Source organism: Pogona vitticeps, chromosome 10 (genome assembly GCF_051106095.1).
Source record: "Pogona vitticeps strain Pit_001003342236 chromosome 10, PviZW2.1, whole genome shotgun sequence".
Taxonomy (NCBI): domain Eukaryota; kingdom Metazoa; phylum Chordata; class Lepidosauria; order Squamata; family Agamidae; genus Pogona; species Pogona vitticeps.
In genome coordinates this window covers 24,064,889-24,081,255 of record NC_135792.1, presented here as the reverse complement: position 1 = coordinate 24,081,255, position 16,367 = coordinate 24,064,889, and the positions used below count along the sequence as shown (strand labels likewise).

The 16,367-nt window shown below is 44.5% G+C and overlaps 1 protein-coding gene across 4 annotated transcripts in view; it reads right to left on the bottom strand.

The window, feature by feature from the left end:
* SMPD3 (sphingomyelin phosphodiesterase 3) overlaps positions 1 to 16,367 on the bottom strand; it is a 120,995-nt gene that overhangs the window by 13,522 nt on the left and 91,106 nt on the right. For all 4 annotated transcript variants that reach the window (XM_020805710.3, XM_078380515.1, XM_072980457.2 and 1 more), the window contains exons 4-6: positions 8,769 to 8,844; positions 2,463 to 2,618; positions 413 to 502 (exon numbers count right to left, since the gene is read on the bottom strand). In XM_020805710.3, coding sequence (XP_020661369.3) covers positions 413 to 502; positions 2,463 to 2,618; positions 8,769 to 8,844 — 322 coding nt within the window. The remainder of the gene's footprint in view (positions 1 to 412; positions 503 to 2,462; positions 2,619 to 8,768; positions 8,845 to 16,367) is intronic.

Sequence of the window (16,367 nt, the reverse complement as noted above, 5' to 3'; positions counted from 1 at the left end):
AATCTTTGCTTTGTCTTGGAAGAAAAGTTGAGAAACTGTGTGCAGTTTCTTAACCGGCCTTTCAGACAAGGCGAAGAAAATGTATTCCTTTATTTTTATAAAAGTGATGCAGTGAATTAGAGTCATATTTTTTTTTTACTTCTCCTACCCCGCTGCTTAGGAGCAGAGGAAGTGATCAATCTGCCAATATCCTGATGTGTCTTTCTTATTAAGCCACGTCACGATATCAGAAAATCAGAACAGACCACATAGAGTCTTGTGAATTCCAATATGCCATTTGGATGTGTGGATCACACGAACTGGCACCACACCTCCACCTGATGTCGCCTGCACCAGCTTGCTCTGAAATGACTCATGTAGACAAGCCCTGAGATTTCCACCCAAACTTTATGGCCATAGCTGCATATCTTACCAACTGCCCAAGATTTATCCTCCCCAGGACCGACACGGCACGGATCCTTGTAGCGTGTGAATAAGGAATGCTGCTGCTCTAACTTGTCATCTGGAGGGAGAGGAGAAAACACCAGTCAGAGGCAGAAGAATCATGTGTCCAGAAAGGACTGTAGCAAGAGAGGGCTGGCCAAATGCGAACCTACAGGTGGAATTGGACTAGGGGAAATTTCTCCGTGTGAATATCTGTGCCTATTGGATTTGGACAGTGCCCATGAGTGAAAATTGAAGTCCAGGTTATTTTTCTGGGTACGAAATGACTTAAAATGTGTAAATTGGGTATCCGAGATGGAAAGAACCTCATATATATATTTTTTTTTAAAAAACCAAATGCAAGAAAAATGAAACGAACCCATGGCCCTTTCTTGAGCTTTCTCTCCCAGCATTTATCACTTGGAGTGTGCTGCATAGCGCTCACTGGTGCTGCAGTCCGACAACTTACGGAGGGCTGCATGTTCCACATCTCTGAGATAAGGAACCGAACCGGTTTTCAGAATTTATATATTAAAAACACTAAACCCTAGGCCAATACCTTTATCCTGACATCCCATTCTGAACCTGAATAACCAAGAACGAGCCTTGTAACACCCCTCCCTCCCTCTTCTCTGTTTTTTTTTCCTTCTTATTTGAGGAAGCAGCTCTTATCTTCTATTTACATCTCCTTTAGTCCAGGGATGCAGCCATAAAGCTAGCGCACAGTTAGATAAGTGTGGGTGTCATTTTAAGCAATTCCCCAAATCCATTTAGTGGGGCTGGTTTACGATTCAGCATTCCTTCGGTTCTCCTCATGTGTCAGTTCGGTTGCCCGTCTTGGCCAGTTAGGGCTGTCCTTTTAAGGAAGCTAACGCTGGCGCTCACAAATAGAGAATGCTCAAACGTATTGTTGCAAGACGTCTGTATATATGGGACCTTTTGACTGTTCCAGTTCTAGCATTTTTTTTAAAAAAAGTGTGGCCTCTTTCTCTGTTCACCTCTACCTTTGGGGGCAAACAAAGAGCAAATGTTCTGCATCTTTCCGAGAGAAAAATCAAACTCTGCCCGGCTGCCTGCACGCTGACAGCCCTCTTAATAATTGTCCTCCGTGCAACCAGATAAAACTTCAAGAGTCCTATTCCTGCTGCTCCCAGGGGAATCCCCCCCAAGTGGCTGCCACAGGTGCTAATTGTGTCATTTGTCACTGTCTATTGTCAAGGCAACACAATGCGTAAATGTATGGCTTTTAAAAAAAAGAGAGATGGAAAAAGGAGGGAAACAAGAACCCTGGCTGCTCGAAAGCTAAAAATAAAAACGTGGTTTGAAGGTGACGTCGATGAGGTCACCTCATTTCCCTTCCTAGCAAGCATAGCGAAGGCACAAGTATCCAGTGAATGCTGGGTTGTAACACCCATTATCCCCTATCACTGGTTACCTTATCCTGAGGGCTGCAGCGGCCCAGGAACATATGGGGAGGAATATGTCCCTCACCCTGTCTATTGAGGGCAATACCATCCTTTGCCTTTAGATTTCCATGGCCATAGGGAGAAAACCTTGAGTTTTTGGCTACTATCCTATAAAGTGTAAGTGGGGAATCTGTGGCCCTGCAGATGTTGGAAATTGCAATCTAGGGTCATTGCCAGTCATCTCAAAGTCTTCTACATTTATATTATGGGAATTGTGGGCATGTTCAATGTTGTCCAATTCATAAGTGACACTAGAGATGGGCATGATCGTGCCAGTTTGCTTCCAAGCCCCGCCTCTACTGGCACGTGCCCACACAGAGGCATTGGGCTCGTTTCCCCGCCCTGCCTCCTCTGTGTGATGCCTCTCAGTGGGCAGCTGCTGGAGGAGGAAAGGCCGAGAAGCACCAAACACCAGTTTAGCCAATAAACAAACCGGCATGAACCGCCAAACCAGTATAGTTCACGCCCATCTCTATTGACATCTGTGGCCCTGAGGGCATGAACACAGCGAAGCAGGAGAAGGAAACATTCTAGGCAGGAAAAAATGGAAGAGAGGGAAGTTCTGCACCTCACCTGATGAGCAGTTGTCAAAGTTGAGGTCTCCACAAAGCACATCAAATGCCACCAACTCCTCTGGATTGGCTGTGCTGGAGGAGGAGGTAGATTTTCTGAAATCAGCCAGCCAATCCTGAAGCATGTCAAGTTGTTCACATCGAACAGTAGTGTCCCCTGCAACACACAAACATGCACACAAGGAAAGGATGTTGAAGTGGTTTGTGGTGAGTTGTGTTCATTGCCGATCCTTGCCGAGCTAGGCGACCATGAAATGCAAACTGGAATGAACACACTAGAATTTATTTAAAAGTAATGGCAAGGGCAGAGAGAAACAATATGATTACGTTAGCCAAAGGGCAAACATAATAACTTCATATATTATTTTTTTCAGTACTACTTAATCAGAGGGTCAGATTTATTGTCAAGAGATCAGCAGAAAATGCCCTCTAAAGGTCAGCTGTAGCACATAGGGCAGTGTTTTTTTTCCCTGTGCTTCCTATTTTGGCGCAGAAAGCTCTCTTGGCAGTTGCAGACAAAAAAACTGAATTCATCTGAAAGATCACCACCATCAAGCAACCCTACGGACTGAGTCCAGCCCGTATCAAGGAGGCCCAGTGGGGGAATCAAACGCCCAAATGCAGAAGTGGGCCAACCAAATTGACAGACGTGTCCACCCAGGCAGAGAACTTTCCCATAAAAGTTAAATTTCCAGATATTTAACCCTCTTACTCCTGAACTAGGATTATCATGCGGATGGATTAAAGTATATCTTCCACGCGTGAATATTGATGTTTCCGAGAAAGCAGCAATTTTTTAAAAATTGATTATCCAGAGAAGAAGGATTATACCTGAATCTTGTTAACCGGGTCCTATTCAATCGTTTTGTCCTGCATTTGTTAATGTATCCCCTATTGTAAACTTTGACTGTCTAGATTTTATTTGTCTATTCGTTCATGCACCAGTGTTTTGTTTTATTTTGTTATGCCAATAAAGGTATGAGGAGGAGGATTATCAAAACTTTCCCCCCCTGATAGGTCCCTTCTTTTTAAGAGCTTTGTGGTAAGCAGGCTCAACAATTTTTGTGTCTGTTTGGAGCAATTTCGGTTTGGCTTGTTTCCGAAGTTTTACGAATTTACAAAAATTCACAGATAGAATGGAAAACACTTCAGATGTTTAAAAAACAAAGCAACAACCTACAACAACCAAAATGTGGGGGAACGGACAGATTCCTGCATTCCTAGATAAATCTCCATGCCCCTCCTTCCCTGACAAAATGAAAAACAAAGCAAAACTAAAACAACAACAAAAAACACACCACCCATAATGTAACAAGTGGTAAATGGGAGATTCCTCCAACTCTTGCACTCACATGCGTTTGGATTTAGGCCCTCACCTTCTGTGTTCTTGAAAAATTGCACACAGAACAGTAGTGACCATCTTTTCTCTTTTTTTTCATGTGTCTACCTGGTGTTCTTTGTATAATGGAACAGATCCAGACTCCAGTCGTGCTTAGTCGCATGACAAGAAGAGGATTGGGTCTGACTTGACTCAAATCTCGCCATGCTGGCTGGGGGATTCTGGGCACTGTAGTCCCAAAGGGCATCTTTTTCAAGTTCTCTTTCTTCTTCCAGGATTCAGATTGAAACCAAGTCCAACAAAGAGGAATGGTGCCGAAATTCGGCAAGGAGTCTGAGCAAGAGAATGGAAGCATCTTCTGTGATATTATGAAGATGATGATGATTACTATTATTATTAATATTGCTCTAGATGCAGACCAAGTGCTGACACAAAACAATGACCCCTTTGATAGAGGAAGGGAGAGGAAGCCAGAAATTCGTCATACACAATTTTTATTTATTTATTTATTTATTTATTTATTTATTTATTTATTTATTTATTTATTTATTTATTTATTTATTTATTTATTTATTTATTTATTCATTCATTCATTCATTCATTCATTCATTCATTCATTCATTCATTCATTCATTCATTTATTTATTTATTTATTTATTTATTTATTTATTTATTTATTTATTTATTTATTTATTTGGTCTTGTTCAGTCCAAAAAGGAGCTCTTCAAGGTTTCCACAGTCAGCCAGGTTCGCCTTAGTGAGAAGCCGCCCCTCATGCATCACAGTTTGATTTATGGCACAGCCTCCCAACCCAGGCTGTGGATGCCCTCGTCCCACGTCTTAAGCACATCCATCATTCCTGCTGTCCGGTGGGCTATTTTCAACAACACGTCTGTGCACAGCATGAGCTGTTTGTTTCCATTTTGGCAATGGCGAATATGGTGGGATTGGCTAAAGTACTGGATGGGGACGGGAAGGGACCCCGGTTCAAATCCTCACTGGAGCCCCGAATTCAGTGGCTGACCTTGGGCCGGTCTGGCCTTAGCTGACCACATTGTTGTGGAGATCAAGGAGGGAAAGAAGAGAGCCTTGGGCACCGTCTAGGAACGGGGAGCTTACATAATCAAGCGCCTGGCACGCTAAGCCACCAAGAATCTGGCTTATTCCAGGAGGGAGCCCAGGATCCGCGCTTTGGCCCCACCATTGCTGAAGGCCAGCGATCATGACGGCTGTCCACTGACTTCGTGGCAGAGCTTAAAAGCTGCTTTTGGGCAATGATGAATCTAAGTAGGTACTGGAGAGTGACATTAAAGCTTAGAGGCAGGCTGCACAAATCTCCCCTCTGCGTCAGCCGATGACATCCGGGTGACAAGTTCCATAGGAAAAAAAGAGCCACTCCTGTTGCTGATGATGATGACGCATGGGCCCACTGCAGTTTAAAAATGGTGCCCAGTTCGTACTTTTCCAAACCGTAGCAGAGCTTGTGTCTGGCATGTACAGGTCAAGGTTTCAGGGACCCCAGCGATGCTCAGCAATCCTTGTGGGAGATTCCCTGGCAGAACTGGGGGTGGGGGTGGACCAGCCCCGAAGGAGAAGACAAAAAGCAGGAGGCCTGGCCCAGGAAGAGCCGTGGCAAAGGCAGCAGAAACAGACGCAACATCCACTCATGAGATGCTTTCCCTATCTTGTCAATCCATCTTTGGACGTGCCAAGGGGAGAGAGGGCTGCTGGGTTTTTAAAAGAAAGAATAAGGCCACAGAAAGTGGCAACAGCCACAAGAGACCTTGCAAGACCCAGACTGATTAAACGGAGATGCGTTCAAATGGGATCTGTCTTGCAAGAGAGCTCCTGCGCACGGGTTGCTCGGTTCTAAAAACGGAGCCAGACCGAACGGTCAGCAAGAGCCAATTCGTCTTTTTCAAAACATTTCCAAACATGCTTTCTCTGGAAAAAAACAGATCACTGATCTGTACCTTTTTATGTGGCTGAAACATTCCCCCCCCGCCCGCGCGTGCACCGCCTGCCTATCCCTTTCCTTTGTTATGTTTCGTTTTGTTTAAACACGAGAAGTGTTAGGTAAGATGGCCAACGACACTCCACTGTTATGAACCGCAGGTTCTTCCATTTTGTTCCATAAACGAAGGGAGATTTATGGAAGGACATCTAAGCTCTTAAACATAAGCTCTCCTGTTTGAACAGCGAGCATGACAGATAAGGCTGGAAACACGGCGCAAACATATGAAAGACAAACAGGAACTCTGAAGCATTAACAGAGACACACTGGTGGGGCCAAGAAAGATTGTTCTGCTTCTTCTAACTCTGTGTTTCGCTCTCATCCTTACGACTGGGTCAGATCCGACAGTAAATCCATCAAAGTCTTAAAAAGAATTTTAAAAATGGCAAAGGAATGGGAAGAAATATTGAAGTAAAGGTCAAAAGTAAGCTAATTTGCGTGTGGATGGCAGACACAGTAGCTGGCTGGATAGGTCTCTGATTGCAAGACTGGGAGTTTGATTCCCCACTGCTGTTCTTCCTGGGAGAAGAGCCAGCCTGGGTGGCCTTGGGCAAGCTGGACAGCCCCAGGGTGCCCCCTAGAGGAAGGAAAGGGTAATGCACCCCTGAGTACTTTCTATCCAGATAACTCTGAAAAGGGTCTCCATAAGTCAGAGTCGACTTGACAGCACACATATACAGACAGCGGGCACAGTAACACAGGCGGTAAAGCCGTCATCTGCCCCTGTGATTGACAAACTAGAGATGAGAAAGAATTGCCTTAAACACAAACGAACTACAGCACCCATCATACTTAGCCTTGCTGGCAGGGCTTCTGTGGGAGCGACAGCCGCAAAGTGACTTTTTCTATCTCTGGAATATATCCAGGGAAACAAAGTGAGGATCGACTGTTGTTAAGATACAGATGTTTTCATAACCACAAAGATACTGGGCTGCCAAAACATTGTGGAAGGTTAAGTTGCATCCATCCTACCCAAACCCTAAAGGTCAATAAATCCACGGCACAGATTGTGCAGAACATTTGCAGAGACTAACAGGTGTCTACACAAATCCAGAAATAATTCCATGTAGATTTAGAGATGATTTATCAGGTGTGTACACTAAGGACGGGTTCAGGACTGTATGTGCTTTTAAAAAAGAATAAATCCAAATTCAGTACAAAGTGGTTTGTTTTATGATGGTTCATTCCAAAACACTTTCCCCTGTTACTACTTTTTTCCATCTCTTCACAAATCAGAGTCTTTGACATCATCCCCAGCATCGTTCTATGGCAGATGATGAAAAGTAGAAAACTTCTTGGAAAGATATTAAACTTTTGCTGTCAGTTTATGCTGGGAATGGAAAGATTAAGAATTAGAATTTATCTGATTGCTAAAGAGAGACTCATTCTGTAAGGTTATAATGTTTTTTCCCCCTTTTGGATGTTAAAAGAAAGCCTGTAAAAATTTATAACCTAGCCCTGAAAGCTTCACCAGATGACACAATATTTATCTTGAGATAAGATTTAAATAATATTTAGATTATCAACTTTTTACACAGACAGGGTGAGAGAAGGCAGCTTTATTTATTGAAGCACGGGCGGTCAAGGAACAATGGCGCCTGGAATATTTCCCCCCCCCTAGGAAGTCTCATGTGATTATGGCGTGAATCCACCTGACGCACTTCATGCATGCGCATGGAACTTGACTGCGCACAGCTGCCTCATCCTGGCATTTTGCTAGGAACTAGGGAATGGGAAAGGGCCAATACACACCTACATGGGGAGGGGTCAATGCAAGTCTGGTAAATGGCATTTGACAAAGAGATGCGGGTCTGTGGCCCCATTGCAAAACGCAACTGGCTTTGCAATTTGTGCGAATTGGCCTTTTTTGGATCAGTGAAAACCCCAATGAACTACTGTTTTTTTTTTTTAATTCCTGTTGAAGACAGAAAGCCAATGGTGCCTTAGAAGGTCCATGGTGTGGTCGGTGGACAGGAGCACAAGCTTGTTAGCATATAGCAAAATGAACTGCACGTATGTCTACATATCCTGCCAAGCTGCCCCCTCCAAGCTGGGCATGGTCCTTGGGGGCCAGAGGTCCCATGGATGCCTGGCACCTCCTCCCAGGACTACGGGTTGCCCCTTGACCTCAGCAAGCAAAGGTCTTCAATAGCCTAGACTCCCTATATAGAAACAGGGAGGGAAGAATGGAAGACGGTAACCACCCACCCTCTCCAAAAGACGTAGGACAGCTACTACCGCCTGAGTGGCGTCAAGTCTATCTCCAACTAGGCTTTGATCATCTTGATCAGATGACCTGCGAGAAGGGAGAGAGAGTATGTGGCAACGAGGGTATAGTTGGGCGCCAGAGTGGATCCAAAAAAGTTTGCATTTAGTGCTTCCCCTGCTTTTGAAAGCAATAAGGTTTACTGCTCTAAGATTCACTCTGTGTTCTGTTTTGTGACACACACACACATACACACCCTGGCCACTTAGAATGCCAGGCTTGTAAGCTCCGTATGTGAGATGGGGCTAAAATGAAGAAACTGAAGGCAAAAATCAAGAACGAAAGGACTGCAAGCTTAGTCCAACAGGGAAAAAAAATTCCTTGGCTGATGATGAAGTGCTTGGAAGTCATCTGGCCCTTAATTTTACACTCTTCTTCCTTAGCCAAAATTTTGCCCGGCCACTCCAGAGGCACCAGTTGGACCTTGAAACTGGAGTTCTAGTTCAAAAATATATATATATATCTTTGCACCCTGAAATCTATTAGGCGCCTGCTCTGGAGAATATATTTTTAAAGCTCATTACAGCCCTGCCTTCAACCTTTTTTGATTGAGAAATCTTTTATTCTGAGCTCATGAAGAGGATCATGACCTGGTGCTCAGTCTCCTTGCTCTCTCCAGCAGAGAGTGGAATTTCGAATACCAAAATAACCGAAAAGAAGACCAAGAACGTTATTCCATATACGGTACCTGCGAGGGCTTGCAAGTGAGTGCAGGAAATATATCCCACTATTCTTTGGTCCTGAGGTGTACTTCCCACTTGCACCTAGAAAGGGAAGAAGGAGAAGAAAATAAGAACACAAACATGAATGGACCATTCCGTCTTCTTCTAGGATCAAAGCCCCGTTACCTAGTGTAGAACATAAGAAAGGTTCCGGGTTTTTCCTGCTTCTCACATAAGCACATCCATTCTCACAGTATAAGAAGTACTCTAATTAACAGTGATTTTTTTTAAAAAAAAGGTCCCCAAAGATTTTCTAGTGGTTTTGCAACTTAGGCAGTCTAAAATATTGCAGAATATGGATTTTTTAAATATAGTATTAAATCGTAAAGAGATATGAAGTTCATGACTAAGCAGTGGGTCTATGGCCCTGGGGTTGTATCCAGGATCATACGCTTCTACTTTCAGCTGAGTTCAGATAGTTTATGAGCATGAATGCAGTGGGTTCTTTTTAACCCAACTGAGAAAAGCGTATTCATTCATTTCGGTGTTGCTTTGGGCTTCCCAAACACCAGGGTGTAAGGATGTCAATGCAAAGAGAAACCACACCATTAGGTCTGCAGAATAATGGCAGGGATCTGAAGTGGCCAACGCCCAGGTGACTCCATACAGCTCCGACCACTGCCCGCCACTGCCAATCAGAAAGGGATCACCCACTACTGTATATGTCTTCCAGATTTTGGTGGCTGCAGTTTCACCTACGCCTCAACTAGCAGGTCCAACGAGCATGGGAGCTATCGTCCAGCACATCTGGAGGGTCCGATTCTGGTGGACGGCAGTAACTCTTTGGCTCCAGTTCATTTGGACAACAACTCCCAGAATCCCCGACCTTTAGCCATGTCGTCAGGGGCTTCCATGAGTCAGAGACACATCTATCAGCAAACAGCAGCGGTGTAGGAGACGTGCAGTTTTCATGAGGGGAGCAGGAATAATCCTTTTCTTCTCTGCTATACTCATTGCTCTTACAGCTCCTCTGAGCCCCACCGAGAGAACCATCCACTGTCATCAACGGGGGGGGGGGGCTTCTGGCCCCAGGCTAATGGAAGCCATGGAGGTGAAGATGGCTTTCATCAGGGTTCTAGCAAGAAGGAAAACTGTTATCTCTCTTCTCTGTAGGGGAGAGATAACGAGGCACAATGGGGGTCAACCTGAGCCTCTGATAACCCCCTCTTGGGGTTTCTCCAGCTGTTTTCTATCTGCTACACCCCTTCTTTCGAGTTTCCTAAATTAGCCAGTTGCCCCCAGGCATCGTAGACAACCATCTCCCACCCTCTAGGCTGAAGTGAGATTAAATTGACAGTCCAGCCAGCTTCTGGTCCTGGAATGGGAACCTCGTTCTTTGCCTCAGGCAGCACAATGTCATGGGCCACACACTGTAGGGTTCAAATTAGATGCTACTATTCGCATGGCACGAGAGCTAAAGCTCCCTTAAGCATTAACAGTTGCCTGAACATCCTAACACAAGCTCGTTTTCCTCCGTGTGTTGGAAATTGCTGCTATTTTGTGATGGGTTATTGAGAAGCTTCGTTTGCAGATCTGGCTGCTCAGGCATGGGTCTTTGAAGGAACTGCATATCCTCAAAAGGAAAACATCATCCAGGAAAATCCCTGGATCTCTACGGGCTGGGTTCCAAGTCCCCCCACTGCACATGAATGCTGAAAAATGTGGATTATAGTGAATGCTCTACATAGCATAGTCTCTCGCTCGCTCTAGTGGCCAGGTCTGGTAACTTCATATTTAGAAATATATGTGTTGAGGATTTTTCTTTTAATATTTTTAATATTTTCAGACTGTGGATAAGCGAATCAGCGGATACTGATTCCGCAGATGGGAGGGGGGCTCTACTGCATCCAGAAATGTGTATTTCTCTGGCCCTAGCTTAGCCCAAGCTTTGTCTTTCATATACATTTTCCATAGCCATTGTACGATGCTCGGAAAGCTTCTGCAATATGATTATTTTAGATGGATGTCCTCCAGCCATCCTCTTGGTGGACAACAGCATGCTGGCATGGACAGCAAGACAAATGGCATGTTCTCCCCAAAGCTTTTGGAATGTACTTTGAGTTTTTTTCCCCTCCTTTGCCAAGTGCCCACCGCACGCTTGGCTTCAAGCAGGCATTGAAACAAGATTTCCAGAAATCCTATTTTTATGAGCTTGGCAAACTTGCCCTCTTGCCTGTAGAGGTTTCTTGTACTTTACCAAGCAGCTGCAGTGGTTACACTACTTTAAGATATGAGTTAAGCATGTTGAAAGAAAATTAAATGGAAGCATATAATGCTAATGGGAGTAGATATAATTTCTTGCTATTCTCCTTTGCACACCTCTGTGCCACATGGTTGGAGAGCCTGTTCTGCAAAGGCAGTGGGTCCCAACCTGGGGTCCCCAGATGTTCTTGGACTAAAACTCCCAGAAGCCACAGACTCATTCTGATCTCTGATCTCTGCATGAGCTTCAGAGGATGAACGCCGTTGTCTTCGCTGGTATATTAAAAAAAGAAACACATTCAACAAAATGGAGAGAGGTAAGTCTTGACAGGTGGCAGCTAGAAAGCAGCTCAGCCTTGCCAAATACTAGAAGCCATTGCATGTCATGGCATTGCATGTAAGGTTTCAAACACCATGTATAGCCGGATGACCAGGCACAGGAGAAAACAGGACTCTTGCACCTCTAATAGCAAGCTTTGCTTATGGATTTTTAAAAAACTAAAAACTCTACACACCTATGAAAGACGCCAGTCCCCTCTGGCCACTCTGCAGAAGAGTTGTCCGCATTTTGACACGGTCCTCTGGTATGTTGACTATTAGCTGGTGAAAATTTTGCTCCATGCCATGAAGGGCTTCATTTGTGCAGATCATATCTCTATTAAAGATACGAGCAGGGTAGGTTCACCCACCTCTGGCCATTTGGCAACTCAGTAGCCCTTGAAATAACCAGTTGTCAAAATGCAGATGTTCAGTGCAAATTTGGCCTGCAGCAAAATTTTGCAGTAAGCAGGGCTCCTGTTCGGTGTTTCAATTGTCCTTTTATTTATTCATTATATTCATAGCAGCTTTACAACAACGAGCACAAGGCAGTTGGCTCCCTTCCTCTGTATTTAGCCCCACTGTAATCCAACACCAGTTAGCATGGGTCGGTGATGACTTGAAACTGGGTCAGCCAAGTTCTAATCCAACATTCCTAACCGCTATAGTACACTGGCTATCTTCTCGGCTCCCCACACCCTCGTATAATGTCCTTCCTCCCCTCCCTCTAATAATCAAGGTCACACAAGATGACATGCCAGCTTGACAGTTAGAAGTTGATCCCATGTTTCCCCTCTAGAGATGTAATTCCTTCCAACCTCCATGCCTAAGCAGTAGGATTTGTAAATGAAGATTGTGTTTTACATACTACTAGCAAACTAACTTGCAACATGTGGAAATGAGAAAAATAGTCCTCGGATAAGCATTTTTTTAACCTTTTAAAGGAGCTACACTTTCAATAATGTGCTAATTTTATCATTTAGTTGGACTCTTAGATCTGCAGTCACTGGACATGTTTCCCTTTTCATTTTTCTTCTCTTTTTTCTTGGCCCTCCTTCCCATTCCTCCTCAAAGCATGCGTTTATTTGTGCAGCCCCCCTCAAAAAACCCAACGACTTTGGGTTTCCCCACTTGTCCGCAGATAGCACCATTTTGAACACCAAAGGATCAGAATTTCAAAAAAGGTTTCCCTGTTCGTATTATCCAGGATTCAGCACAAATTCCTGCAGACCAAGGATATTCAGCCCAAACCTTTGCTACGAAAATCTTACAAGTAGAGGAAATCTATTTCAGCCAGGGACGGTCTTAGCTGCAGGACAAGCAGAAATTAAGAAGGGGAAAAAGCAAACAGAGTCTGCCGTATTTCTGTGCCAGGAAAAGCTTCACACCCGAGTATTTCTGTCTCAGGCTTCTGTTAAAGACGGGGAAACCAATTCATATGACGGCAAGTGACACGCAACACAACGGTGAACTGGAAATGTTGTGCCCCCTTGGCCCCAAGACATGGACTTAAGCCTCCCCCAGGAAAATGAGGATATAATAGGATGGCGTACGAAAGAAAGAAAACGTTTCTCATTTGTTTTAAAAGCATGCGGATAGAGCTGGGATTGGGTGCCGTTTATTTTCCTAACCAGCAGCAAGCAGTACGTTCGTCACTAGATTTCAGGACGCTCTAAATTTCGGTGCCCTGGGGCAAAATCCTGGTTGCCCAGCCCTCGGTACAAATCCCTCTTCATGCACACATAGACCCGTACACACAGATCCCAGTTCTGAATTCCATGCATATTCTGAGAAACAGGAAAAGCTTGGGATACTCTTATTTAAGTTTGTGTGCGCACACACACACACACACACACACACACACACACACACACACACACACACACACACACACACACACACACACACACACACACACAGAGTGTGTTTCTGTTTACTGACATAATGCAAGGGCTGCTTCCTCCTTCTTGCTGTACCCAGCCTGGATGCGGCCTCTCACAGCTGTGTCCCCCCTGGATATGTTTGACTGCGACTCGACTCCGTCATGGCCCATCAACCAAGTCCATTGGTCGGGAGCAGCTGTCAAAGGCTCCAGAGCCCCAAATGTGTGGCCTCTTGCCAAGTTTTGCATTAGCAGAGGCTCTCTCTCTCTCTGTCTCTCTCTCTCTCTCTCTCTCTGTGTGTAAAATGTTTAGATTACCACCCAGGAATGAGATGGAAGGCCTGCATTTAAAAGCTGACATGGATTTTGCCTGGCTGGATTCGCAGACGGAAACCAGGCAGAGGCGGCTGCAGAATCTCGGATTTTGTTAAACCCAGACGGGTTTGGCCACCTCGGTTTGTGGATAGGTCGTACAATGGCTAGGATTCCTCGCACACCCTCCTTGAACAGCTGAGCCCCCTGGAATAACACCAGCCACCTTCCAGTCGGTTATCTCATCTACAAATAGCTATTTTTTTCCACATTGGAAATCCCGGAAGGATACGTGGGAGTCCCAGATTTCTGTATCTAGCCGTTGCTACCTAGGGCAGGGGGCCTCCTTCCCCACCCATGCCAGGGATGCAAGCCCCCCGATGACAAGGAGGAAGAGAATGTGCCCCCTACGAGAAAGGGAAAATATATGCTTTCCAAAAATTGGGAAGTTAGTAGGGACATTGATTTCCCAATGTGCCCATGCAGAAGAATGGGGAGGAGCTTTAGTATAGCATACAGCAATATTTCTCTCTAGGTGCTGTGCTTAAGACACTGTAAAAGGCCTAAATTACTACAAGGTATGGAGAACACATTGCAGGCTACTAGAGGTTACATGGGGAACCCTTTCAGTGCAAGAAGCTGGCAGAAACCAGTCCTATTCAGCCAAATCAAGCTGTTTACCCAGGATGAGATGTACTTATGTTGGAGAGTTCTAGTGCTACTACATCTTGATGTCCATCATCTTTCAAGGTTCAGTTTTGTTATCCTTCCTTCCTTCCTTCCTTCCTTCCTTCCTTCCTTCCTTCCTTCCTTCCTTCCTTCCTTCCTTCCTTCCTTCCTTCCTTCCTTCCTTCCTTCCTTCCTTCCTTCCTTCCTCCCTCCCTCCCTCCCTCCCTCCCTCCCTCCCTTCCTTCCTTCCTTCCTTCCTTCCTTCCTTCCTTCCTTCCTTCCTCCCTCCCTCCCTCCCTTCCTTCCTTCCTTCCTTCCTTCCTTCCTTCCTTCCTCTGGTCCTGCCTCTGCTGATCTTATGGGGAATTTATAAGGGCATAAATATGGGGTATAATAATAATAATTACCTAGAAATAAGGTGATAGAGTGATCACCTAAGCTCATATAAATACTTTTTTAAAAAATTAAATAAATCAAAATCAAAGGACAAACAGAGGAGAGGAAAGAATGTGGGGGCATGTTCCCCCAATCCTGAACATCACACCCCAACAGTCTATGTCATGGAAACACCACCTTTACAAGAATGTATTGCAACTAACTACATGGGGAAAGGCCTGTTTGAGTAGTTTCAGCTTGAAAAAGTAGAAGCCACCAAGGGACACAAGGGGGAAAAAAGCACTTTGGGAGCAAAAAGGGCTGGATTGATTTGAATCAGCCTTTGCATCACGTGGTCCATTCAAAAAATACTTTGAATTCATCCGTTTATAAGTGGAGCAAATCCCATAGGATTTGACCAAGTAGTAACAGCCAAAGTCTATCAGGAAAAGGCCACGTGGTTATGTAAACAATACAAATGCAGGAGCAGGTGATACCTTTAATCAACCATGAAGAACATAAACAAACAAACAAACCAAAAACCAATGTCTATCCAGTTCTTGCTAGAAAAGAGGTATTCTGCCTTGCAAGGGGGATAAGAAAAGACCCTCAGCTGCCAATTTACCTAGCTAAGTAATAAACCAGTGACTCAGTTTCTGGCATCTGGAAACATACAGGGTTTTAATCCCTTAAGCCTTAAAATATGCACATGCCGAAGGGTAGAGAGAGAGAGAGAGGGACTCAGGGTGTCCAGATTCTGGAGATGCTAGACGTCTTTGGTCTGTGCAGACCCAGCACAAGATTTGAGATTTACACCCTGTATCCATTACTGGAGACAAAACAGTAGTTAGATGAATAATGATGGGCCTTTATGTACGTGCAGCTTCATTCATTTACTCTTGTTGCACTTAACATCTTTGCATGTTAGCTGTGCCTGCGGCAATTTGAGTAAGGGAGACAGTTACCAGCTATTTTGCTCAAAGGAGTCTGGGGAGCTAAGGAATGCATTCCTGGTTTTAATTCAAATTCTGTGTGGGGTGATCCAAAAATCCGGAACTCTGTCTCTAAAACAGATTCAGCAGCTTTTAAAATTCAGAGTTGATTCGCCGCCCTCATGAAATGTTCAGCCTTCGGGGTCTCTAGAGACGCCTTAATTTTTGCACTTCAAAAAAAAAAAAGGCGAACGTTTGATCTTCCAGGTACCTTCGGCTTCACCATTCTTGACTCCTGAAGCCTGGAAATATGGGATGGAAATCCTGTTGCTTGGTGCAGTAGTAAGATACAGCTAGAATAAGGTCATTTGAATTTACGAAGGAGCTGACTCTACAGAGATTGGGTGAGTCAATCCTCTATTGTCCTTCCCTACACTAAGCCGTGGGATTTCAGCCAACATGTTAAAACTGTTATTTCTGTGTTAGAGAAAGAATGTGTCTAAGCCTTTAGACACAATATGTTGAAAGTAGTATTAAAATGGTTCCTTTCCAAATATTATTCTTTAGATCCATTCATTGGCTTGTCGTCCTTGTTAATGGGAAAGTGATTATTTTAATATTAACCTGGTAAATCTGGTGCGTTATTTCCAAACTCTGCTCTTAGTCAGCATGGGTGCATTCTCTCAACAGACATTGAAAAGATTAGTAACATTGCATGGGTTTTTGTGCGCGGCCAAAGAATCTGGAGGCCAGATGAACACATCATGCTGGACCAGGCAAAAGCCATACTGGATCAGACCAAAAGGTTTATGTAGCCTTAGATTCTGTTCTCAAGGTGGTGAATCAGAGGCCCCCGGGGGAAGCTTGCCAGAAGG